This window comes from Lepidochelys olivacea (genome assembly GCF_965140295.1).
Source record: "Lepidochelys olivacea isolate rLepOli2 genome assembly, chromosome: 1".
NCBI classification, from domain to species: Eukaryota; Metazoa; Chordata; order Testudines; family Cheloniidae; genus Lepidochelys; species Lepidochelys olivacea.
In genome coordinates, this window is record NC_140411.1 from 1996035 (window position 1) to 2023094 (window position 27060).

Below are 27060 nucleotides of genomic sequence, written 5' to 3' on the forward strand. Positions count from 1 at the left end.
GCAGGGCCCTGAAGACAAACTCCAGAGGGCCTCGAATGGTGGGTGGGCGGGGAGCACCTTCTCGTAGGATCTGCTCAAGGAAAACCTGGGTGGTGGGTGATAAATCTGCCCCACCTCCTGGAGCAAGGACAGGGATATCTGAAGGTGGGAGAGCCCCGTGTACCAACCAAGTGCCTGGGGATCCACCCGTTTCCCGTGGTCGTAGTCCAGGAGGTCTCTCATTCTGGTGGCTTCTGCCAGGACTAGCCTCCGGCGCACTGAAGGGGACCCTGCCACCTGCACACGGAAATGGGGGTTGTAGAGCAGAGAGGACAGGCCGCCTCTGCAAGGTGGCCTGCCCCCTCAGTGACCACCATGGGCCTGGCAACCAATAGCAGCTTCCAGGTCAGGAGTAGGTCCTGGTAGAAGTCCAAGAGCTCAGGTAGGTCTCGTGGAAGACCCCTCAAATGGAGATAAAAGACTTGCTGGTTGTATCTAGCCCTTGGAAGAGGCAGAGGAAGGTGTGTGCCAGTGTGCTTCAGACTACCTGTACCATAAAGGAGTCTCTGCAGGACCTGGAGGTGGAAGACATGGACCTGGCTGTAGAGGCAGACCAGGCCTTGTCCTTCCTCCTTCAGGGGAGACTCGGAACCCCTGCAGAGACGCAGTGCAGCCCTGGCCAGAAGAACTCCAGAGCCATCCTCTGGAGCCGGGCTAGGAGCATGGACAGGACCATTTAGTTAAGCACCAGTTCCCTCCCTCACGGACTAAGGCACTGAAGCAGTTCTGTCCATTTGCACAGCTGCCCAGCCACCCTGCCTTCAAATCCTGCCAATACTCCTGAAAAGAAAGATGTGCGGTGGAAAGATAAACTGACCCTTCCACGCATCTCCTCTGGATCCTCTGGATGAGGGTGGAACCGTCCACAACCAAAAGGCAGGTGATGTGCTTCTTGACCCCCCTCTTTTTCTTCAGGGCATAGAAGAAGCAGGATTTGTGATCCATCTCCCAAAGGAGATGGGTGCAGGATTGAACCAATGTTCTGCATGCAGCGGCAGCCAGGGAGAGCTCCAGCCAGCAGGGTAGCCAGAGCAAACTGGACAGCCACTGTAGGGAGGCCAAGGGGCCTCCCACTGATCCAGAGGGGGAAGGACAACTCTATGAACTCTGGTGGGCTGAGCCAACCCATGGCTCTCCGACTGGAAGTCACAGGTCAGAACAGGAAGTAGAAAGGGCCGATCCTGGGGCTAAGTTGGGCTGCACTTGTACAGATGCCTCTTGCCCACTCCCAAGCTGGGAAACTGCAGCAGATCCCCACCAATCTGAGGACTGGGCCTTGGACTGGGACTTATTGGAGTTGGGAGGGACGACGGTCAGCCCTCCCCTGCCACCCAACCACTGGGGAGGAAGTCCCCCGCTCTGTAGACCAAGAAGCCTGCGATCGTTGGCCATCCACAGAAGCTGGGATGCCCTACCATCTTACTGCTCAGCCCTGAGCTTGACTTTTTGCTGCCCCTCCCTGACTGAGGAACTGGGGCTCATAACTGACTGTCTGCTGCTTGGCCCTCAACACAGGCCCAAAGCATAGACTCTTTGCTGCCCTGCCCCGATGGAGGGCTTGGACTCGTAACTGTTTGCTCCTGAAGGCAGTCTTGTCATGTGCTCAGTTCTGATGGAGAGACCATGGAGACAGCAGGGAAGCACAAGGACTCCTGTGTTCTGTCTGCCATTCTATGTGTGTCCTTGGCCAAGTCACATCTCCCTGTCCCTCAGTTTAGCTATATGTAAAATGGGGATATGTTCATCGTGACTTTCCCTTGCAAGGTGTTTTGAAGATCCTCCAATGAAAGATGCTACATGGCATTATGACAGTTACTAATGAGAATTTCTGATCTCTGATCCCTTAGCGACAGCCCCATGTGCCTGCAGAAAGTGTTTGTATCAACTCTCAGTCATCTGTCTTCACATCTCTGTCTACTCCCTATCCATCCATCCTGGGCTTTTACAGGGTATCAGACCCTACGGAGATATAGTCATTATCCCTAATTTTCTTACTAATCAACTATAATTTTTAAATATACACAACTACACAGAGTAGCAAATTATGCTCTGACTCAGCACAGAACGCAAGCATTCTCATATCCCTTTGGGAAGGTCCCTTAATTACTGTTTACTCCGAAAACTGTATAAATAGTGCAGAAGTGCAGACAGGCTTGTCTCCACCCTCTTTGCACTCAGATGCTCTTTTCTCCATTAAAGGCTGAGTGAACCCAACTGGGATTGCACAGAGCTCCATTATAAACGGTGCACAGCTCTGTGTCATCTGTCGGCGTGGGATGCTGCTGCAGCTGCTGGGGTGAGTGGGGTGTGGGTCACGGCGACCTGAGGGGGATTCCCAGGGAAGACATTTCTCTCTCAGAATTCACAGGTATCCAGCAATTCGTGCTTGAGAAACCCTGTGCAACTTAGGTGTGATGGAAAAGAGAATAGGTCTGATATTCTTTCTGCTCTGCACAGACATTAAACATTCCAGGGCCTTGCCACAGGAGATGAGTTCCCTCCCATATCATGGGCCAAAATGCCCCTGTATGTTGTGCCCCTGAAGCTGATGGCCTCCAGCCCCAAGGGGGCTGCATTTCAGTGGCCCAGTGGATCCTCAGGATTAAAGGTATTAGTAGATGTACAATACAAAGGCCAAATTCTGATGCTGTGGCCCATACGTTGGCCAGTCCCCACTGAGGAAAAAATCTCCTTGGAGAAAGAACTGAGTAAAGACCTCAGGAGGCAGCTGTGTGTTAATGCACAGAGACTCTCACCTCCTCCTATTGCATTTCAGGTCCTTGGCTGTTAACAGGGTGGCTGTTACCTGACTTATATATTGGAAAACATGGAGGTCCTCGGGCTTCTAACTAGAATAATTATTAAAAAATGTCAACGTAGAGAAGACATCTTCTCTCCTAGCTTTATTCCAGAAGTTGCCTGATCTGTTCTGTCTGAACTTTTTTTCAAAAAAGGTTAAGCCAGAAGCAGATGCCCACCATGATACATTTCAGGCCAAACAGTTAATGTTTGGCAAACTTGTAAGCAACTGAAAATGAGGACTTCTAATTCCACGTGTCAGACACCCTACACTCAAGGCGGTGCCACCAGCACCACCTACAATGCCCAATCCATTTGTGAAACCCATTCAGCGACACTGAAACGGTCATTGTAATTCAATGTTCCCTTATACTTGTGTTATGAGACACAGTAAATATACATTCCTGACATACTTTCTTTATGGATAGATTCATAGGGTTTAAAGACAGAAGAGACCATTCAGATGTTATTCAGGGTGTTATTCAGGGTGTTATTCACACCCTGAATAACACCCATTTAACACCCGTTCAGGGTGTTACTCAGGAGGTCATCCATTCTGAGATCCACAATCTCTGTTTGACAAAGGCCCTGTCTACACTAGAATTTCATATAGAATCATAGAGGCATATGGTGAGAGGGGATCGCAAGGGTCGTATAGTTTAACCCACTGCTAAAATTCAGGATTTGTTGCATGTAAACCATTCAGGACAGATGGCTATCCAGCCTCCCTTGGTAAACCTACAGAGAAGGAGCTTCTACAACCTCCCAAGGCATGTATCCTGGTGTCCTACTGTTCTCAGAGTTAGGAAGTTCCTCCTGATATTTAATCTAAATCTGCTGTGCTGTAGTTTGAACGAATTGCCCTCTGCAGGAAGAGAGAACAACTTTTCTCCTTCTTTTTTATGGCAGCCTTTCAAGTATTACATAAGAATATAAGAACGTAAGAATGGCCATACGGGGTGAGAGCAAAGGTCCATCGAGCCCAGTATACTGTCTTCTGACAGTGGCCACTGCCAGGTGCCCAAGAGGAAATGAACAGAACAGGGAATCATCAAGTGATCCATACTCTGTCACCCATTCCCAGCTTCTGGAAAACAGAGGCTAGGGACACCATCCCTGCCCATCATGGGTAATAGCCATTGATGGACCTATTTGAAGACTGCTATCATATCCATCCTTAACCTCCTGTATTCCAAAATAAACATACCAAGTTCCTTCAGCCTTTGCTTGTATGCCTTACATTCCGTCCCTTGGATCATCTTTGTCCCTCGCCTCTGGACCTTTTCCAGTTTCTCTACATCCTTCTTATACATTGGTGACCAAAATTGGACACAGTATCCAGCTCAGGCCTCCAGTTGAGATCTAACCAGTGCCAAGTTGAGTTGTACTATCACCCACCATGACTTGCATGCTATGTCTCCACTAATGCAACCTAATATTGTATTTTCTTTTATTTGCAATAGCAAAAAAATCCACAGCCATAAAAGATACAGTTATATCAGCCTAACCCCAGTGTAGACAGCATGAGGTTGACGGAAGAATTCTTCCATTGATCTAGCTACCACCTCTCAGGGAGATGTATTACCTGCACTGACGAGAGAACCCCTTCTGTCAGTGTAAGTAGTGTCTACACTGAAGTGCTTCAGCAGCCCCACTGTAGCGGTTTAAGTGTAGACAAGTCCTCAAGCAGATTTTCCAGAAAAGCATCAAACCTGGACCTGCAGGCATGTGGAGTTGGAGAATCCACCATTAGTGCTAATTATTTGGCCTTTATATCCAACTGGGATTTGTCTGGCTTCAGCTTCCAGCCATTAGGCCTTGATCTGTCTTTTCTCCTAAATTTTAGAGCCTGTTATTACCATCGGTTTTCTCCCCATGAAAATCTCCACTTGTCTTTTTGATTAGATAAATAGATGAAGCTCTTTATGTCTCTCACTGGCTGACATTTTCTCCAAACTTCAATCTTTTTTTTGGCTCCTTTCTGAACCCTCTCCAATTTCTCAATATCCTTATTGAAGTGTGGATCCCAGGACTGGACACAGACGGTTTCATCAATGCCATGTGCAGAAGGTATTGTTTCATATTCTCTGTGTATATATAAAGCCTGCTGCAGTTTCCACGATATGCATCTGAGGAAGTGAGCTGTAGCTCACGAAAGCTTATGCTCTAATAAATTGGTTAGTCTCTAAGGTGCCACAAGTCCTCCTTTTCTTTTTGCGAATACAGACTAACACGGCTGCTACTCTGAAACATGTGCAGAAGTATAATCCTTCCCTTGCTCCAACTCACTACTCCCCTGTTTATGCATCTAAGGATCACATTGTCCCTTTTGGCCACGGTATCACACTAGGAACACACGATGAGGCGGTTGTCCACAATGACCCCTACATTCTTTTCAGGGTCACATCTTTCAATAACATAGTCCCCTAGTCTTTGTGTCGGGCCTGCGTACCATGTTCCGAGAGGATAACTTTGCATTTGACTTTGTTAGAACCTTCCACTCACATTTTGAGTAAACAGGTGAATGGGAAACTCCCCAGAGCATGGACTCTCTTGCCTGGCTTTGTTTGCATTAAGGCTATGTCTAGACTGGCTGAGATTTTCTGCTGAAAGTTTAGTGGAATGTTCATGAAGTTCTGGATGGCTTTTCAGAAATGGGTTTTCCCAATTGCGAAGGTGCATTAGAGGTCACACATATTCCAGTTTTGGCACTGGACCATCTTCCTATTTATTCTTCTCCGTGGTGTTGCAGAAGCTCATGGATCATTGACTCACACATTTTCTTGGGAAATGGAGGTACCAGGAGAGGGCTGAATTTTGGAGCTGAGCGTAAGTCCAGCTGTCATTTGAAAAGCTGTCTGCGGGGGTGGAGTGTAGGGGAAAGACTGAAATCCCAGAAATGGGAAATGGATGTGCGGGTACAGTCTGGGGAGGGCATGGGAAAGAGCTCTGAATGTACTGAAGGGGAAGACAGACATGGGCCTGCTCAGTCTGGAGGGTTATGAGGGACTGCGGCATGTCGGTTTGCTGCTCCAGAACTTTTATCCACCTCTCCATTGCATCCCTAGTGTATGCTTCGTTTTCTATTGTTTCCTGCTTGTAGCTTTCCCTCCACTGCCTGCATTCTGTCCTGTCTGCATCAGAGTAATGCAGCACCTCCCGGAACATATCTGTCTTGCTCCAACTTGAGCGCTTTCTTATCCGACAGAGATGCTCGGCCGGAGTGGAGGGGGGTGCCTCCTTTCAAGGACATATCTGGTGAAGCACAAGTAACAATAAACAAAAGCATTATTGTTAAGTACACGTACCGTATTGAAATGCTACATTAGAATACACTGCTGGTAACACACCAATCACTTTTTGGTTGACCCTTCACAAGCACACATGTCGGTGAACACTGTAACCTTACAGACTAACACGGCTGCTACTCTGAAAACTGCAACCATGGTGAGTGTACCCTGGGTTGGGGGACATTGTGCGGAGGAGAAAAGCAATAGCAAAAGGGGTTGCGGGAAACTCATGGCAGACAGTACTCCAAAGTTTCCCCAACCTGAAACTTTTTTATTTACTTTTTTATTCTTTTTTCCACCCTGACAGCAGGATTGTCTGGCTATGTAGACTCCCTCCTCAGGCCCTACGCTACCAGCACTCCCAGCTACCTTCGAGACACCACTGACTTCCTAAGGAAACAACAATCCATTGGTGATCTTCCTGAAAACACCATCCTGGCCACTATGGATGCAGAAGCCCTCTACACCAACATTCCACACAAAGATGGACTAGAAGCCGTCAGGAACAGTATCCCCGATAATGTCACGGCAAACCTGGTGGCTGAACTTTGTGACTTTGTCCTTACCCATAACTATTTCACATTTGGGGACAATGTATACCTTCAGATCAGCGGCACTGCTATGGGTACCCGCATGGCCCCACAGTATGCCAACATTTTTATGGCTGATTTAGAACAACGCTTCCTCAGCTCTCGTCCCCTAAAGCCCCTACTCTACTTGCGCTATATTGATGACATCTTCATCATCTGGACCCATGGAAAAGAAGCCCTTGACGAATTCCAGCATGATTTCAACAATTTCCATCCCACCACCAACCTCAGCCTGGTCCAGTCCACACAAGAGATCCACTTCCTGGACACGACAGTGCTAATAAACAGTGGTCACATAAACACCACCTTATACCGGAAACCTACTGACCTCTATTTCTTTCTACAAGCCTCCAGCTTTCACCCTGACCACACCACATGATCCATCGTCTACAGCCAAGCTCTGTGATACAACCGCATTTGCTCCAACCCCTCAGATAGAGACAAAGACCTACAAGATCTCTATCAAGCATTCTTACAACTACAATACCCACCTGTGGAAGTGAAGAAACAGATTGATAGAGCCAGAAGAGTTCCCAGAAGTCACCTACTTTTGGTCTGTCTGTTCCGAGTGCTTGCTGGACACAGATCAAGGAAGCAAGCAATCTGACTCCATTAGAATCGCTAAGTATTAGCAAGGGAATACGTTAGCTTATTTTTGTTTTGGCTTGTGATTTTCTCTGTGCTGAGAAGAAGGTGTATTCCTGGATTTCTTTTTGTAACTTTAGAATTTGGCCTAGAGGGAAATCTTCTGTGGTTTGAATCTGATTGTCCTGTATGATTACCTTCCATCCTGATTTTACAGAGGTGCTTCTTTTACTTTTTCTTTCTTTCCAATTCCTCTCTGCCTCAGCACAGAGCCCAGCAGTTCTCAGCGCAGTCAAATCCTTGCCTCGAGGGCATCCGAGACAGACCAGAGGGCTGAGAAGAACAGACAAAGAGAAAAGAAGCCGTATATAAAATTGGCAACCATCTTCTCTGCGTGCCAAGCAGCACTGCGTGGGGCCCGTACAGGAACTGCTTGCGTATCTCTGTGAAACAGAGGCTCATTTAGGGGACTGTAAAGCTCTTAATGTATAGCTTTGTCTAACACAAGAGTTATGTGCTTGATATAACCCATCACCGCTTGTGTAATTCCTTCTCAATAAAATGCTGTGTATTGCGGATAATTCTTGTGGACGTTTTCACTGGTCGGACAGTCATCCTCTCCACTGGGAGCCATGAAAGACCCATTTCAGGGGTAGTAATGCCCCCTAGTGTTAATATTTGATAGCAGAGGACGGTTTACTGTCATGTCTATGTGAATCGGTTTTTCCACTGAATGAATGCTGTTTCTGGACTGGCTTCTCGGTAAGAGGTTGCTACCTTCGATCACTGGTGTTGACCAACTAATGTAAATATTGTGCTGAATCAGTTCTGACCTATTATTTATGGCTCGAGGTTTGCAAATGCAGACAGTGGGGGTCATCATACCGAGGCTGAAGGGGATGCCCAGAACGCTCCGGTTATGGTGGAGGGGTGTTTACTGAGATAGGCATGTGAGGATCTGGGCTCTGTTCTCCGGCTGCCAAACGCTGTTCCTGTCTTGTTCAGGGAAGGGTGTTTGAATGACATATTATTAAAATATCAGACTTTTGCACTCCCACTCCTAAAAAAGGAACAAATGAGAAATGCTGCTGTTTGGATTATGTATCAGGCTGTGAATAAGTTTGCAGAGGAGCATGAGATCTGGAAAGATGAGAAGGAAAATTTGCAACAGGAGCTGCAGAAGCTGAGATTGCAAAATGAGGGGATGCAAAGAGATTTACAAACTTCTCTGATGCAAAATATAGCCAATGCCCAGCTATGGTTGCGTTAACTCAGACTTGTCAGGAATTGGAATGTGATATGAATGCACAAATGCAGGAAAAACAAAAGTATCAATTGGAGGCAAAACGATATAAAAGGGCTGTGTCCGTTTTAACTGAACAGGCTACAAAGCCCCCTGAAAAAGAAAATCATAAGAAATGCTGTGAAGTGATTAACAAGCTGTTCTCAAATTGGGATAAAAGGACTTCCCCCCACCCAACTCCCCAGGAGCTAGGGGAGAGAGAGGTGTGTCCTCCATGTCATTACACAGTCCAAGGTCCTCCCCCATCAGTCCCACACTAATATCCATTCCCAGACACACACCCCCACATCAACCCCACACAAATATCCATTCCCAGACAGGTCCCACCCCCCATCACCTGCATGGATAATATCGATTCTCAGACCCCTCTCCCCCATCAGCTCCACGCTAATATCCATTTACAGACCACCCACTCCGTCAGCCCCACGCTAATATCCATTCTAAACCCTACCCTGCTCTCCCATCACCTCCACCCCAGGATGCTAGGGTTCCACACCACTAACCACCCCTTCCCCCTGATTTTCAGCTGGAACATCGAGTCGAAAAGGGGATCTGGCAGTGTCCAGTTACAGCAGAGTGTGTGTGGGGGGGCACAACCCTGTCATTAACTCACGTCAGCCCCTGCTCAACTGGGGCTGCGTCCTTCAGGCAGGAAGGATCCTCATCAGGCTTCTGAAACTCTGGTTCCATCCGCGGCACATAGAGGATGCAGCTGGGGTAGAGAGGGGGATGGAGACAATCCAGCGAGTAATAGGGTTAGTGGAGGAGAGGAGTGAGTGACAGGGGCAGGACAAATGGGGGAAGAGGTGGGTCTAGGTGTGGGGCCTCAGGTGTCCAGTTACCGGCAATAAGAAATGTGGTAACCTTGTGAGTTGTACATCGATGGAGTCCCCAGACTGTCAGGTTGATACACCACTGTAAGGTAAAGAAAGGATTTTATGTCTCCAGTCACTGATTCAGGAAACAGAACCATGTCAACAATTGGATCTCCACAGAGCTTGGTCTGAGAGCCAGAGCACCAGAAGTAAACTTTATTCAATATGAGTAACGTGCCAGATCAGCCTGTCCCGGACCTGTTTGGTCCTCACCCCGTAGATGATGGGGTTTAGCATGGAGGGCAGTAGAATGTACATGTTGGCCATGAGAATGTGGAAATGCGGGGGCACATTGTGACCAAACCTGTGTGTGAGGAAGGAGAAGAGAGCTGGGATATAAAATGCTAAAATGACACCGAGGTGGGAGCCACAGGTCCCAAAAGTCTTGAGCCGGGCGTCTTTTGTGGGGAGGCTGAAGATGGCCCTGAGGATCTGGATATAGGACACAGTGATAAAAGACACATCCAGACCAATCACCAAGAATGCCACAGAGAGGCCGTAATAACTACTGATGCGTATGTCAGCGCAGGCCAGCTTCACCACGGCTATGTGCTCGCAGTAAGTGTGGGAGATGATGTTGGTTCTACAATATGGCCACTGCCTTGCCAGGAAAGGATAGGGCAGGGAAAGAATGCTGCCACGCAGCACCACCACCAGGCCAATCTTGGCCACAAAGCGGTTGGTCAGAGTGGTGGAATGTCTCAGCGGATCACAGATGGCCACGTAACGATCCAAAGCCATGGCCACGACGATTCCAGACTCCATCGTTATACAGCAGTGAATGAAGTAGAGCTGGGTGAGGCACAAACTAAAATCTATCTCCCTGGAATTGAACCAGAAGATGCTCAGCATTTTGGGCACGGTGGATGTAGACAGGAGCAGGTCAGTGACGGCCAGCATGCAGAGGAAATAGTACATGGGCTCATGGAGCCTCTGCTCTGTCTTCACGATTAACAGGATGGTGAAGTTCCCCAAGAGGGTGACGGTGTACATGACACAGAAAGGGATGGAGATCCAGACGTGGGCTGCCTCCAGGCCAGGAATGCCCAGCAGGATGAAGGTGGAGGGGCTGGAGAAGTCGGTTGTGTTGGAATCTGACATGGAGTAGGAGAGAAGGTCTCCAACTTTGAGGCAGAACGGTGTCACCTGCATCTACTGTAAATTGCCTCGACTTGCTGCATGTGCGCAGAGTCTAGGGTGGTGGTCACATGAGAAATGCCTGGAAGGAGAGACAATGCCATTATGAGACAATACATGCACAACCGGAGACTGTTCTCACGGGTGAATCAAATCGATCACTTTTCACACACTGGAAAATGACATTTTCTTTATTCAAATAAATTAACTCTGAATAACCGACCCTAATAACGCCATTCCATACTTGATGATGCTCCATGGGTCAATAATTCCTACATCCCACGGTGTGGGAAACATTAATAGGCACCAAGAGCAAACATGTGTGTGGATACTGGTTATCTGTCATTGTTTTTTATTTCTAAGAATGCCAAGCTAGTGAGTCCATGCTGTCGGGACTTCCCCATTCACCTGCTTGCTCAAAATCTCAGAGTGGCAAAAATCTGTACTTTTGCTAAGACATGTTTCAGGCAGAAACATCGCAGCTAGAACACATCAGGGAAAATATCTGGATGTCATTGATAGCAGCTCATTGGAAACACCTCCTCTTTCGCAGTAGTGGCCAAACAAAGACAATGATTGGAAGCCTAAAGAATTGGATGCAGAATAACCTGCTGTGGACCTGTGCTCGGTTTTGGTCACCCGGTCCCTATAAAAGATATAGAACACAGAAAGGGGGTTTCAAAGGCAGGCCATGAGAATGGGGGAGACTGCCATATGCAGACAGAATGAACAGTGTGGGACTGTTGAGCTTAGAGAAGAGACAAAGAAGGGGGCATATGAGAAAGGAGAACAAAATGAAGAATGAACTGATTACATTCAAATTGACAAAGAACAGTTCCCCACAAGTAATAACCATAAGTATTTACAAAAGAAAAGGAGGACGTGTGGCACCTTAGTGACTAACAAATTTATTTGAGCATGAGCTTTCGTGAGCTGTGGCTCACAAAGCTTATGCTGAAATAAATGTGTTAGTCTCTAAGGTGCCACACGTCCTCCTTTTCTTTTTGTGTTTCTTAGTTTGCCTGTCCCGCCCTCACCTTTTTTCCAGATAGAGACTAACACAGCTGCTACTCTGAAACCTGTAAGTATTTAGTGCTTCAAAAAGGCAAATTCCCCAAAGCTGAGGCAAAGTAACAGCAAAACTGATAGGAAGGAAATATTTAGACAGAAAAATGGGAATGAATATTGAGAGTTCTTTAAGAAAAGATTATTAGATACCTAAAAGCCACAATCCACAGTCAAAAAAGCAGAGAACTTTGGGGAAAAACCCGGGTCAGTGGAAAGTGAAGGCCGCCATTAGCGGGAAAAGAGAAATATGCAACAAAAGGGGAAAAGGAAAAATATAATATGAGCAATACAATTTGGAAGTTATGAAAAATGAGAACGGACATTAAAGACATCAGGGAAAAATCCATGCTTGGCGGGCTCAGGGTAATAAAAAAGGTGGGTTTTAATTATTTTAAGAAGAAAAGAATTCCTAGAAAAGGTTTATGCCCGTTCCTAGAGGTAGAAATGAAACTTGTTAATAGTACAGAAAAAGTGGGTGTGTTCAAGGGAAATACTTTTCTTCTGCAGTTGGAAAGAAGCAGTATATCACATGAGCTGATGAAAACCTTTCCAGTCCATTAGCTGTCAAGGAGGAGGTTAAACAGCATTGACGGTCGAAACTTAGAGTTACGAACGCCAGAGTTAGAAACTGATCAACCACACATCCGATTCAGAACCAGATGTACGCAATGAGGCAGTTGCTAAGGGATAGATCAGCCACACGTCTCGTTCGGATCCAGAAGTACACAGGCAGGCAGCAGCAGAGCAACACACCAAAGCAAATTCCTGGCCGTTCTCTGTTAACAGTAAACTATTAAAAAAAAGGAAAAGTTTAAAAAAAATTCACAAGGTGAGGAAACAGTGGAGAAGCTGGTATGTGATTCATTACAAAAATGTCGAGGAATATAATTAATGTCAATCAACAACATGGATTTTGGTAAACAGGTTCTGTCAAACAAACCCGATTTCATTCTTTAATGAGAGTATTTGTTTAGTTGATCAAGGGTATCTGAGGCATTTCATTTCATGGGAAAACCTTCAGATAAAAAATGAACACTCTACAATATCAGTAAAGCATACTTTAAATGGACTAAACACTGGCTAACTGACAGAGCAAGTCACGGGAGTGTGATACTACCGGTCTACTATGTGCTGGTTTTTACTACATTTGATTCTATGTTTTCCTTCACATATAATCTCAGTTCCCAACCAGCACGACCTCTTCTCTCCTTTTTATATATTTTGTACCCTGGAATTACTGTATCCCAATGATTATCCTCCTTCCACCAAGCTTCTGTGCTGCCTATTATATCAATATCTTCCTTTAATATGAGGCACTCTAGTTCACCCATTTTATTATTTAGACTTCTAACATTCTAGAAGTTCTGGCATTCTAGAAGACATCTTGTCCATGATGAAAAATTGTTATCATTGTTCCAATGAGGATCCCTAGCACTTTCCAGCAGATAAAAGTCAGCTAACAGACCCCCTCCCCCATCAAAAGCCAGGGCCCTGAGATGCAAGAGGAGGCGGTGACAGTGTTTTTGCATTCACACATAGCGGGATCCTGAGGTCTTTAGTCAGTTCTTACTCCAAGGTCAGTTTTGTCTCAGTGGGGTCTGACTAAACTATGGCCCATGGCCTCAGAATTTCAGCTTGTCTTATACATCTACTAACACCTTTCATCCTGAAGGATCCGCTCTTCAGCTGCCTTGGAGCAGAGGCCATCAACCAGCTGGGGAGCCACAGCAAAAAGTGATATTTTGTCCTGTGGTACTGGAGGAAATTTATCACCCTTAGCAAGGTTTTTGAGATGTTTCATGGGTGTACACAGCAGAAAGGACCACAGACTAACACTCCATCCCTCCACACACACATTACATTAGGTTTGTCGAGCTGGTGAGCTCCTCGTCAAGAGATGCAGTACCTGTGGATCCTGAGATGGAAGTGTCTTTCCTGGGAATCCCCCTCAGGTAGCTGTATCCCACACCTTTCTCACCCCAGGATCTGCAGCAACATCAGACAAGAAGAGAAGACACAGGCATCTGCACGGTTTATAATATGGCTCTGTGAAATCCCAGGGAGATTCGCTCAGCCTCTAGGGGAGAAGTTGCATCTGAATGTAAACAGGCCAGAGACCAGAGACACTCTTACCAATCTCTCTGTTTCCATGTCTGCACTTCTGTGTAAACAGTAGATAAGGGACCTTCCCAAAGGGAGATGAGAACTCTTGGGCTCTGTGCTGAGTCAGAGAGGAATTGGCAGCTCGGTGTATTTGTGTATACTTAAAAATTAGAGTTGATTAGTAAGAAAATGAGGGATACAGTCTATGTTTCCATAGGGTCTGATATCCCATAAATCTGCAGGCACATGGGCCTTATGCTAAGTGATCAGAGATCAGTAATTCTCATCAGTCACTGTCATCATGTTGTGCAGCACCTTTCATTTAAGGATCTTCAGAACTCTTCGGAAAGGAAAGTCACCATGAACATATCCCCGATATGCAGATAGGAAAACAGAGGCAAAGGGACACATGACTTGGCCAAGGTCACTGAGAGAATGACAGACAGAAGCAAAGAGTCCTGACTTCCCTGTCATAACCACATTCTCTCTGTTGCTAATTGAGCGCATGACAAGAGGGAAATGATCTAGAAGGATTTAGTCATTGGTGGGTGTGACAGACTTCCCCAGGGTGCAATCAATCACTGAGCCCTCTTGTATGTCAATCTGTGCCCCCCTCTCACATTGTGAGGCTGTGGGAAGGCACAATCAGTTCAGTCCTTTGTTCCTTTGGTGTTTAAGGGTATTGACTTGTAGGGGGAGTGAGACCAAGTGATGACGTCTCTTCCACTTCTCATAGCTTTTATCATGTGAAGGGAACCTCATTTTTCCAAGCAAAAGCCCTCAGCACAGTTAGTGGAAAAGTACAGACACAAGGTGAACTGGTCACATGCCCTTCTATTCTTTGATAATTCATGAACATCCTGGCTAGAATGTTCACAGGAACGTCCATCAGATGGGGATCATCTTTGGCCTATTTTGTTTCTTAATGGGCCATAACCTTGAATGGTTCATCCACAATGTGCAGCTTAGACTGGATGTAAATTACCTTGTGGGTGTTACCCAGGAGAAATCACATTTGAAATACTGGTACATAAGCTAAATGTTCATAACTTTAGGTACAAAAATGATACATGCATACACATAGGGTCATGATATTCAGCAAATCATACCAGTTCCATTGATATATTACATAATATACTTTGTAAAAAATGCATCATAATCAAATCACCATCTTAAATATCGGGGGTGCCACAATATTTCTTTGGGGCACACAGAGTCACACACACCGTTAATTGACTGAAGGAATGTTAGCCCCTGACTAATGCGGAGGTCGTGTGCCCAAGGCCCTCTTTATGTAAGTAAGGGGCTAGAAGCGTGGCCCACTATCCCGCTGGCTATCGGGCAGCAGTGGCGACCCATTCAAATGTCAGAAGAAAGGCTTCGGGAACATCTCCATTCCCCATCTCCATGAGTCTTAGAGGGAGGACAGGCAGTAAATATCCTGGGTTGAGGTCCTGTAGAGAATTAACCAAAGGCCCTGCTGGCTGGTGGAATGCTGCTATTTGTTGGACGAGCACCTGCTGCTGAGTAGCCAACTCCCGCATCACGGCCTGTTGATGGGCAGATACCTGTGGCTCTTTGTATTGCTGTTCTTGCTGTGCAGCTTACTGCTACTGGCTTTCTCGGAGCCATTTCAAGACTATCCAAATCCATGGTGGTATCCGCTAATTACAGGTCATTAGCACGCAAAGGCGATCGAGGGGAGAATCATACCCTCCTCCAATCTGCTGGGTTTAGGCCTCTCCTCAGGCCTGGGCCACTGCCCACATTCACCTGCACGTGTGAGAGGGTTGGAGAACACCCCCTCCAGTACGGGGTGAGTGTGCCCCATCTCTCTCAGGATATAGTGGTTGGGGGTATATGTAACCCATGTCTGAGTCTTGCCCACAGGCCCGAGTCAATAGACTCATCCTTATTAGCTGGGTAATAAGGCCTAATGGTCAAAGTCATTGTACTTACCCTTCATAGCTGGACAATGCAGCTCAATGGCCGAACTCCATAGATTAAAGTCACCATGTTTGCCCTTAATACCTGGGTAGCGTGTCCCAATGGCCAGAGGCAATAGATTTGCCCAGGTCAACACGCAGTAAGGCCCCATGGCTACAGTCTATAAATTCACCCCTGTAAGTAGGGCTGTAGGGCCCAGTGGCTACCATTGGTAAATTGGAAGCAGTCACTAGGGAAATGAGGACTAGTGGCCACAGTCAGTAAATTCTCCCCTGTCAGCACAGCTATAAGGACTAGTGACCAAAGTCTATAGATTTTCCCCTCTTAGCAGGGCAGTACGGTTTAGTGGCCACAGTCAGTAAATTTGCCCCCATTAGAAGGGCGGTAAGGCTTTGTGGCACAGTGGTGTCAGTCAGGAAGGGGGCCACCATGTAAAAAAAACAGGGTTGGCAGCCCGGGTAGGGGAGTCTCAGCCCTCCTTCTCCATTGGACCCCAGCCCAGGGCCCTGGTAGTGGCTGGAGCGTATGCCGGCGGGTCAGTGGGGGAGTTCTGGCTGAAACACACTGACTCAAAAGTCCAGTTCTCTTACTAAGCCACTATCTAATCCCCCTGGGCTGCTTCCTGCTGCAGTTCCTGCTGCCGTTGTCTGGGCGTCCAGGTTGGGTCGGTGCTCTCCAGTTTGGGCTGTTTCTGGTAACTCTGCGAGGCCTCTGTGATTGCCTTAGCATCTGCCTGGGTTGATGTGTCTCCGATTCCCCCAGTGTCAAGCTTCGCTTGAGCCTTGGCTGGAGCCACTGGCCTATGTCCTTCCACCCTGGCAATCAGCCCCAATTTAAGCTGAGCTGCTCCCTTTTATCCTCGTGTTTTTGAAGCATGCCCAGTAGAGTTGAGGGGCATGGCTTCTGCTGGTATGGTACTGAATTATTATGAATGACTAGAGTTGTTATGAATGAATGCAGTGAGCCTGGTGTTGTTATTGCTTGACAAGTCTGAATTTGCTCGAGGCTTCTGGGAACACGTTCTCTTAGCATCAGGCAACTGATGTGGAAATTCACTGCCTGGCTCTATTCTGCGTGTATGTCCTAATACCGACCTTTGTCAGGTAATATGCCAGCTTGCAAAGCAAAAAAAAAAAAAAAAAATGTAGTAAACATACATTCAGTGAGCTGGGGAAAGATGAACCCTGTCAAAGAACATCACTCTGGGACCTTGAGGGAATCATTGATGAGAGGGTAAACAAGGAGCACTCTTTTGTCAATACTGTGACAGGTTTGGTCACAGAGAGCATCTTGAGACTGTCACTGGATGTGTTGGGATACCACTGAGAATAACCCCTCTGCCAGAATGGGCACCCTCACCTCTGTCTTCTTGAGCCAGGCCCTCCAGGTCTCATCCAGCACAGACCCAGAGTTAGGTCCACACCCCGCTGCAGAACACAGGTACCGAGATTCACTCAGCCATGGGGCTTCTCTGTTCAAAGGGACTTGCCCCAGCACTCAGTATGCAGCCTTTCTGGGAGCCTGAACCCCAGATAAATTCATCTCACACCGTATAACATTTTATTCAGTGTGAGTTCATATTATTTGCCCTCTTTCTGGAAGTAAAGATAGATAAAGAGAGGTATGCAAAGGTTACAATTTCTTACACTGGGTTTATTAATAAACAAAAGTGATTTTATGAACTATAAAAAGTAGGTTGTAAGTGATCAGAACAGATTACATACAGAACAAAGTAAGTCACTAAGCAAAATAAAACAAACATGTAAGGTTAAGCTTAATCCATTAAGAAACTGGTTATATGTAATATCTCATTCTCAAAGATGTTCCAATAAACATCTTTTATAGATTAGACTTATTCCTAGTCTGGGCCCAATCCTTCCCCCTGCTTCAGTCCTTGTTAGTTCCAGCAGATGTCTTAGGTGGTAAGCACGGGTTTTCTCATGACTGGCAGTCTTCTTTGTCCTGATCCCCACCTGGATATAGATTGGCCAAAGGCAGGCATCCTTTCTCTCAGTTTGACCCCCCTCCCCAGCCCATCTCCTCATGGGAAAGTAGATGTTTAAAGATGGTTCCAGGACCAGGTGGCCTGACCACATGTCTCTGAGAGATCCATGTCTCTATACTGTATGGGCTGGCCACACGTCCACAGGAAGGCTACATGAAAACAGAGCCATTCACAGCTTCAGATTTCTTGCTTAAGAGTCATCGAGTTTCTGAAGTGTCCTTAATGGCCCTTGCTTTTCATAATTATATAAGTTATTCAAGTGTATACCTTATATTTCTAACTTCAGACATAGAAATGATACATGCATACAAATAGGATGAACACATTCAGCAGTTTATAAGCTTTATAATGATACCTTAAAAGGGGTAATTAGCATAAAGTGTATTCCAGTTATGTCATATTCATATTCATAAGCATATTTTCATGAAGCATATGGAATGTACCATCACAGATCCCTCCTCTCCAACCCCCTTCCAGAATATTAATTAGGAGAAAATTAGTAATGAAATGCACATAGGGCATGTTTCTGGGACATGTGACAGAGTAGGAAAGCTTCTGCTTCATGGGATCCTTGTAGGACTTTAAACGAGAGGGTATCTATGCAGCCAAGGCCTTGCCTCAGGGGATCTTCAATAGACCTGACGGCTGAGAAGAGAAGTGAAGAGAAGAGGTCTTCATTTAGAATTGGTAGTTATAACCACTTTGTTTGCCAATCAGGATAGTGTGTAAGGCCAACATACTTACTGGGGGTTTATGCTTGGGGAATTGAGGCTCACTAAGGAGACATGCATTATATAACCTTAAACGGCTTGTGTAATTCTTTCTCAGATACGCTCCTGAGCACCAGGTAAATTGAATCCGAATTCTCACTTCTACTGATGAATATTCTGCCCTTATCAACTGCTTCCTGAGCCCACAATGTAGGGTTAATCCTTCCCCATCCAGTGTGGGGCGAGTGTGCCGGGTGACATCATCACACACAAAATAGGTGACCCACTGAAAATGTCCCTCTTACTTTTCTTCATCAGCAAGTATCAACTGTGCTTTCTGTTTGTCAGACGTCAGCCTCACACACATTACTGAATCAATGGACTTTTTGCCATGGTATCTGGGGGGCGATTCATCCCATCAGTCATCATCATCATCATCTTCATGTCAAATCCCAAAGGAATGTAGCTGCCTTGCAAACCGAGCGCTGCCCGGATCGATCTCTGGGAAGGTGATTAAGGGGTCTGTCAGGATTTCCTCCCCACTCTGAACTCTGGGGTATAGATGTGGAGACCTGCATAAAAGACCCCCTAAGCTTATTTCTACCCGCTTAGGTTAAAACTTCCCCAAGGCACAAATCCTTCCCTTGTCCTTGGACGGTATTGCTGCCACCACCACCAAGTGATTGAGACAAAAAATCCAGGAAAAAGGGCCATTGGAGTCCCTCTTTCCCCCAAATATTCCCCCAAGCTCCTTCACCCCCTTTTCTGGGGGGCGGGGCTTGAGAATACTATACTAACCCAATGGCTACAAAGTGAGCACAGAACAAACCACTGGGTTTTTAGGACACTGAAAATCAATTAGATTCTTAAAAGAAGAATTTTATTAAAAAAAAAGTTAAAGAATCACACCTGTAAAATCAGGATGGAAGGTAACTTTACAGCGTAAATAAAAAAGATTTAAAAAACAGAGGATTCCCCTCTGACTTTGATTTCCAGTTACAGAACAGACATGAAATTACCTCTTAGCATAGGGAAAATTGACAAGCTAAAACAAAAGTTAATCTAACGCATTTCCTTGCCTTTACTTACAGTTTCTGTAACTGAAAAGTATCGTTTGTTGCCAATAGGACTAACCTGCTTGCTTGCATATCTATATCTATATCTTTTCTTAGAGTTTAAGTATTTGATGTATTGTAATAGGTGTATAGATTTATATTAAAATAAGTTTGGCTGTAATGCAAGAGACCTTCAGGCCATACCCTGTATGTTAATCTAAGGCAAAGTTAGCATATCAATATTAAGACCTTTTACCCAGAAAAGTAAAGTTGACCTATATCTTCTTCATGAAATAAATAAGTCTCCATGCATATGCCTATGACCTTTTATCTAGACCAATAGACAATAGAGAATGACATGTATTGTTTTGTTTTTTTTCAATCTTGTACCCACATACTTAACACGTACACCACTAGGAAACTTATGTGCATTGTGATGGGGCAAGGGCTGTATTAAAGTAGTGAGGAACAGGTATGTTAGCCCCAGGCTAAACAAATCCCTGGTACCATGGTAACCAAATGGCAGTTGCTCCAGGTGAATCAAGACACCTGGGGCCAATTAAGATCCTTCTAGAAAGCAATAGAGATAACTAGGTTGATTGGGACACCTGAAGCCGATCAAGGGCTGGATGGAACGAGTTGAAAGCCTCCCAGTTAGTCAGCGAGGTGCAAGTGTCAGGAGCTGTAGGAGGAAGCCGTGCTGTTAGATGAACTAAGTAGTACAAATCCATATGAGGCACAAGGAAGGAGGCCCTGAGATAACGGTGAAGGAGATATTGAGTGGCGGCAGCTGTAGGGAAGTGGCCCAGGGAATTGTACATGTTCTATTTCCAAAAAGTCAGCTACCATAGCTGATATTATTAGGGTCCCTGGGCTGGAACCGGAGTAGAGGGCGGGCCCAGGCTCCCCCCTCCCTTCCCTGATTAATCAGTGAGACTGGGAGACAATAGAAATTGTGCAAGGGAGGGTTGCATCTCCTCATCTCCCTTGCTGGCTTATGATGAAAATGGCTCAGTAGGCTGTGAGCCTTGCCTCTAGAGAGAGAAGGGCTACGTGGAGGGTCACAGTGAGCCTCTGAGGCTAGCGAAATCCACCAGGTAACGTGGTACCCACAGAGACAAGGACAGAGCTTTGTCACAGCGTATATACCTGTCCTCAATATGCACAAACATACTAGTTTACGGAGTAAGCATACTCTAACATTTTGTGGGTGAGGAATGAAATTTGGGTATAGGAGGAAGGATTTCCATCACTTTATTCTACAAAAGAGGTGACCCACCTCGATAGAGTAGTCCATTTCTATTCTTACTTATTGTATTTCTAATCTATCTTTCTCCATCAATTCTATCTATCAATGATACTACTATGATTAGTAGGATGTATTTGGTCTTCTTAAACTTTCTACGTTTCAAGGGAACTAGGGAAACTTTTATCTTCTGATCAAACAGATTGGTGAGCCTATAAAGCATACTAATTAATATTAATAATTAGTTATTATTAATATAATTAATTAACTAAAAATAAAAAAAAGTAAAATAGATAAATTAAATTATCAGTACCCCCTAAGTCAGGCTACACATTTCAGGTATCATTTCAGAAGATGGTTTACCTGCGTGGTCTCTCTCTCTCTCCAGAGAGGGAACATCTGGCCAGGAGGGATTTTATGTTACTGGCTACATAAAGGGTTGTTACCCTTCCCTTTATATTAATGGCAGCATCTGGATGTATATTTGTGCAGCGGCAGCCTTTCCTGCCACTGAAAATTTTCTTGCCCACTTGATCGCTGGCCATGTAGAGGACGTCCTTGGTATGCCTAATTCAGAACTTGCTGGTCTTTCACTCTAATAATTTGTCACCAGTAAGAAAGCTGCCAAAATCTACACAGGGCCGATGGGGACAGTTGCTGGCTTCAGATATCCTCAATCCTGATCTTGTGCTGCCCCTTCATATGGAGCAGCTACTAGGGGACCATGAGCATTGAAGGTGTCAGCCTGGAGTTCCTCAGCCTTCCTCATCTCCCAATCACATTCCCACCTCCTGAGGTCACCTCCAAACCTGATGTTCTATGATTCTATGATAGTAATGGGCAGGGAATTAGTTTTACTGGGATTAATACAAAGACTAAGGCACACTGCTTTTGGCCTAGCCGGATGAGCTCTCAGATGCAGCAATTCACAGTGCAGTTGCCACTGAAGTTTAGGGAATAGTGCCTTCAGCATTTATAACTGGCACCTAAAGTGGGATGCACATTAGAAGTGGAAGAGAGAAGGAGGTGTGTGAGTGGGCGGAGTTACAAAGGAAAGGGAGCCATGGAAGAAAATGCAGAGAGAGAGAGAGAGAGAGAGAGACTTGATATGAGATCCAATAGAACACGGATTTCCTGCCTCTTCCATTCTGTGGCAAAGTTTCCAATGGAGAGACAAACCCTCTCTTTGACCCCAAGCCAACACTGCCTGATTCAAGAAACATTTCCTTCGGGGAGCCTGGCTGGATCAGTCCAGGAATGAGAACACTCAGGGAAACACTGAGGGCAGAGGAGCCACATTTGGGTGAGGAGAACATCTTGTGGACACCTCCCTGCCCAGCCCCATGCCCCTTCTACTCGCAGTCCCCGAGCATCCCTGTAGCAGCTCAAGGTTTGCTGTCACAACCCTGCTCAAGCTCCAGCTGCTGGAAGCCAACGGGTGACTTTGTTTGGGTTCCAAATGCTGGATCCCTGCGTGTTTTTATGATTTCCTGATTAGGAGCCATGCTGAGGCCCTGTCTCTGGCTCTGGGTTTCCAGGCCCACTCTCAGGGTGCAGCTTCCCTTCAGTACCTCTAGCACAAGCAGTGTGAGCAAAGAGTAGAGGAAAAGCCAAAAGATATAAGGATACAGATGATTCATCTAATCAAACATGAGTTATTAGTTATGACACCGCATCAGAAAGGTCTATGCAACTGCTGGCCAATAGACCCAAATTGATATTCCGTCTGAGGAGAGATTAAAATGACTGGGACTTTTTGGTTTTGAAAAGAGACGACTAAGGGGGGACATGAGAGTGTAAATAAAACCATGAGTGGTTTGGAAAAGTTCAGTCAGGAAGTGTTATTTATTCCTTCAACTAACGCAAGAACTAGGGGTCAGCCAAATGAATTAATAGGCAGCAGATTTAAAGCAAACAAAGGAAGTATTTCTTCACAGTTGGTGGAACTCTTTTCCAGGAGATGTTGTGAAGGTCAAAACTATAACAGGGTTCCAATAAGAACTAGAGAACTGAATGAAAGATAGGTCCATCAATAGTTATTAGCCAGGAAGCCAAGGCCATGTTCTGTGTGCCCCTGGCCTCTGTTTGCCAGAAGCTGAGACAATAGGGGATGGATCACTCAGAATTTTCCAGTTCTGTTCATTCCCTCTGAAGTACCTGGTATTGGGCACTGTTGTGAGCTAGGATACAGGCCTAGATAGACCATTCATCTTACCCAGTATGGCCAATCTGATGTTATATGGACCCCAGATGTGTCTGCCCCCCTGCCTTAACCCACTGTACCCCACTTCCCTCCCAGACCCCACTCCCCTCCCAGAAGGCCTGATGGGGTCTCTCTCTCTCTCTGCAGAGTTAGTAACAAAGTAAGGAGATACATGAAATGTTTAAACCGAACCAGTGCCAAAAGATGTCAGAACATCTTAGTATGAGACCTGAGTGAGTGGATTATTAATGTAATTGTATTACTTGAATATAGGAATGTGATACTGTATTCCTGTCAGCTAATTGCTAAGTTATCTGTTAAAAACATAAGATTTCAAGAGCCTAACTAGCCCCTGGAAGTGCACATGCATCAAGGTGGGTGAGAGGCGGTAATGATCCAGTGAATGATATGCAGAGGGGAGGAGAGGAGTGAGCAACAGGGGCGGGACCTTGGTGAAAGAAGTGGGCAGGGCCACCAGGGTCCTGTTACTTAAAATTAGATAGGAGGAAACCCCATGAGTTAATGAGTTCTATGTAGACGGATGCCCCAGTTTGTCCCACTGAAACAGCACAGTAAGGCCAGGAAAGGATTAATGTCACTTTGACTGTGCAGTCAGTGATTCTGGGAAGAGGGCCCAGCACCATGTGAGCAGCCAGCTCTGCTCGTTCCTTAGTGAGAGAGCCAGAGCACCAGGAGAAAACTTTAGGCCCCTTTATGAGTAATGAGCCGGAGCAGCCTGTCCCGGATCTGTTTAGTCCTCACCCCGTAGATGATTGGGTTTAGCATGGGGGGCACAAGGAGGTACATGTTGGCAATGAGAATGTGTAAATGAAGGGGCACATTGTGTCCAAACCGGTGCATGAGGGCGGAGAAGAGAGTTGGGATGTAAAAGGCTAAGATGACACAGAGGTGCGAGCCGCAAGTCCCAAAAGTCTTGAGCCGGGCGTCCTTTGTGGGGAGGCTTAAGATAGCCCTGAGGGTCTGGATATAGGACATGATGATAAAAAAGACATCCAGACCAAAAAAAAAGAATGCCACAGAGAGGCTGTAGTAACTGCTGATGCGGATGTCTGCGCAGGCCAATTTCACCACGGCTATGTGCTCACAGTAAGAGTGGGGGATGATGTTGGTTTTGCAATATGGCCACTGCCTCGCCAGTAAGGGATAGGGCAGTATGAGCATGCCACCACGCAGCACCACGGCCAGGCCAATCTTGGCCACCACGGGGTTTGTCAGGATAGTGGAATATCTCAGGGGATTGCAGATGGCCACGTAGCGATCGAAAGCCATGGCCACAAAGATCCCAGACTCCATCCATGAGAAGCAGTAAATGAAGTACAGCTGGGTGAGGCAGGCATTGAAATCTATTTCCCCCGAATTGAACCAGAAGATGCTCAGGGTTTTGGGAAGGATGGACGTAGACAGGACCAGGTCGGTGACAGCTAGCATGCAGAGGAAATAGTACATGGGTCCATGCAGGCTCGGCTCGATTTTCACAATGAATAGAATGGTGAAGTTCCCCAAGACGGCTATGGCATACATGGCACAAAAGGGGATGGAGATCCAGACGTGAGCCGCCTCCAGGCCAGGAATGCCCAGCAGGAGGAAGGTGGAGGGGTTGGTGAAGTCAGTTGTGTTGGAATCTGGCATGGAGTAGGGGAGAAAGCAGACCGATATCTTCTGCATATACCGTATGTTCCCCCAACTTCCTGTATGTGTCCAGGCCTTGGGTGATGGTCTCAGGACAAATGCCTGGATGGAGAGACAGTGTTAATATGAGACACTACATGCACTACTGGGGGATATTCTGATGGATGAAGCAAATTGGTTGATCTTCACACATTGAAAAATGACATTTTCCTTATTCAGAGATAAGAATTATGAAGAAATAAACCCACTAATGCCAATTGCATATTTTATGGTGCTCTGGGCTACAATAATTCCCACACATCATGGTGTGGGAAACCTTAATAGACACCAGTCGGAAACATGAGTGTGGATACTGGTTATCAATCCTTGTTCCTTGTGCCTTTTCTACACTGCCAAGTTTTTCACCAAAAGGCAGCAACGGTGGAGGAGGACACTCTGCAAAGCCACTTTTGATGGCGGAAGTTGGCAGTTTCAGTGACACAATACAACTACCTTGAGAAGAGTTGTAAGGCTTTTTACTCAAAAGTTTTGTCAGTGACGTGCCAGTGTAGACACTTGCAATTGATTTTTTCAAAGCAATAGGCCTTTGGAAGGTGTCCCACAATGCCCATCCTGACCACTCTTGTCAGAGGTTTGAACTCCTCCTTTAAAGGCCCAGGAATTTAGAAATTCCCCTTCGTGTTTGCTAGGCATGGAGAATTTACATCACGTTTTCCCAGGTGGCCATGGCTGCTCCACCCAGGAAACGCTCTCCCACTTGGACCACTGCAGAGCTGCTGGATCTCCGAAGTATTTTGGGAGAGGAGGTTGTGCAGTGCCAGCTGCACTCCAGCTGCAGGAAGTTTGATACCTATGGGCAGATTTCATGCAGCTTGTGGAAAAAGAGCTGTGATCAGGACACACTGCGGTGCACAGCAAAGGGGAAGGAGCTGAGGCACATGGGCCAGAAGGCAGGGGAGGCAAATGGTCCCTCTGATGCTGATCCCGAGACTTGCCATTTTTATAAGAACTTGAATGCTATCCTCGGTGGTGACCCCATAACAATGGCCAAGACCCATGTGGATACTGCCGCGGGCTGCAGCTGACAGAAACTGGAGCTAACCCAGAGGAGGAAGTCATTGATAAAGAGGTGGAGGCAGAAGGAGATGTGGAGGCCATGCCAACGTCGCCTGGTGCTCTGTCCAGTCAGGAGCTGTTCTCCACTCTGGAGGTGTCCAACCCATCTCGGCAGTCACAGTAAGTAAAGCCAGAAGCAGGAGAGGAGACCTCTAGTAAGTGGTTTTGCTTAGTGAAGTGCAGAGATGGGTTGAGGGAAGAGAAATGCACAAAGCTGGCTGTGTTTCTGTGTTCTAGGCATTTCTCCATGCAGCTAAGCACTACGTGGAACATTGTATTGATGCACACCAAAATTTCACTGGAATTCTCCACAGAGATCTCTAGAAAACTTTTCTGCAGGAACTCTGCAGTTCTCTGTGAGAGATTCCTTGGTAGATCTGCTTTGTTCCTTCCCCCATTGAGGGACACTTTCCCGCCCCATTCTATAATTGCTTGGGCAAGTACCAAAGAGGCATACAGGCGAGCGGTATAAAGACTGGAGCAGAAGCTGCGAGCATGTAGTAGATGCCTCCTTGATTACCCTCACTCGAGACGTATCTGCCATACTGACCACTGCCTGTGTAAAAGGGTGGGGAAACTGTGGATTACTGTCCGCCATGAATTTCCCGCGACCCCTTTCCTATTGCTTTTCTCCTCCGCACAATGTCCCCCACCCCAGGGTACACTCACCATGGTTGCAGTTTTCAGAGTAGCAGCCGTGCTAGTCTGTATGGTTGCACTGTTCACCGGCATGTGTGCTTGTGAAGGGTCAACCAAAAAGTGATTGGTGTGTTACCAGCGGTGTATTTTAATGTAGCATTTCAATACGGTACGTGTACTTAACAATAATGCTTCTGTTTATTGTTACTTGTGATTCACCAGATATGTCCCTGAAAGGAGGCAACCCCCTCCACTCCGGCCGAGCATGTCTGTCGGATAAGAATGTGCTCAAGTGCAATGGAGAAGTGGATAAAAGTTTTGGAGCAGCAAACCGACATGTTGCAGTCCCTCGTAACCCTCCAGACTGAGCAGGCCCATGTCTGCCTTCCCCTTCAGTACATTCAGAGTTCTTTCCCATGCCCTCCCCAGACTGTACCCGCACATCCATTTCCCATTTCTGGGATTTCACGCTTTCCCCTACACTCCACCCCCACAGACAGCTTTTCAAATGACAGCTGGACTTACGCTCAGCTCCAAAATTCAGCCCTCTCCTGGTACCTCCATTTCCCAAGAAAATGTGTGTGTCAATGATCCATGAGTTCCTGCAACACCACAGAGAAAAATGAATCAGAAGATGGCCCAGTGCCAAAACTGGAATATGTGTAACCTCTAATGCACCTTCGCAATTGGGGAAGCCCAT

The 27060-nt window shown here is 46.3% G+C and overlaps 2 protein-coding genes across 2 annotated transcripts; both read right to left on the bottom strand.

The window, feature by feature from the left end:
* Positions 1-9637: 9637 nt before the first annotated feature.
* LOC311514581 (olfactory receptor 52E8-like) lies at positions 9638-10633 on the bottom strand (the record flags this gene model as incomplete). Its single annotated transcript, XM_084617148.1, has 1 exon — positions 9638-10633. The coding sequence occupies one exon, from the start codon at positions 10631-10633 to the stop codon at positions 9638-9640; it is 996 nt and encodes a 331-aa protein (XP_084473274.1).
* A 13024-nt stretch (positions 10634-23657) lies between these two features.
* Positions 23658-24641, bottom strand: LOC311514584 (olfactory receptor 52M1-like; the record flags this gene model as incomplete). The annotated part of the gene is made up of 1 exon (XM_084617151.1): positions 23658-24641. The coding sequence occupies one exon, from the start codon at positions 24639-24641 to the stop codon at positions 23658-23660; it is 984 nt and encodes a 327-aa protein (XP_084473277.1).
* Positions 24642-27060: the final 2419 nt, after the last annotated feature.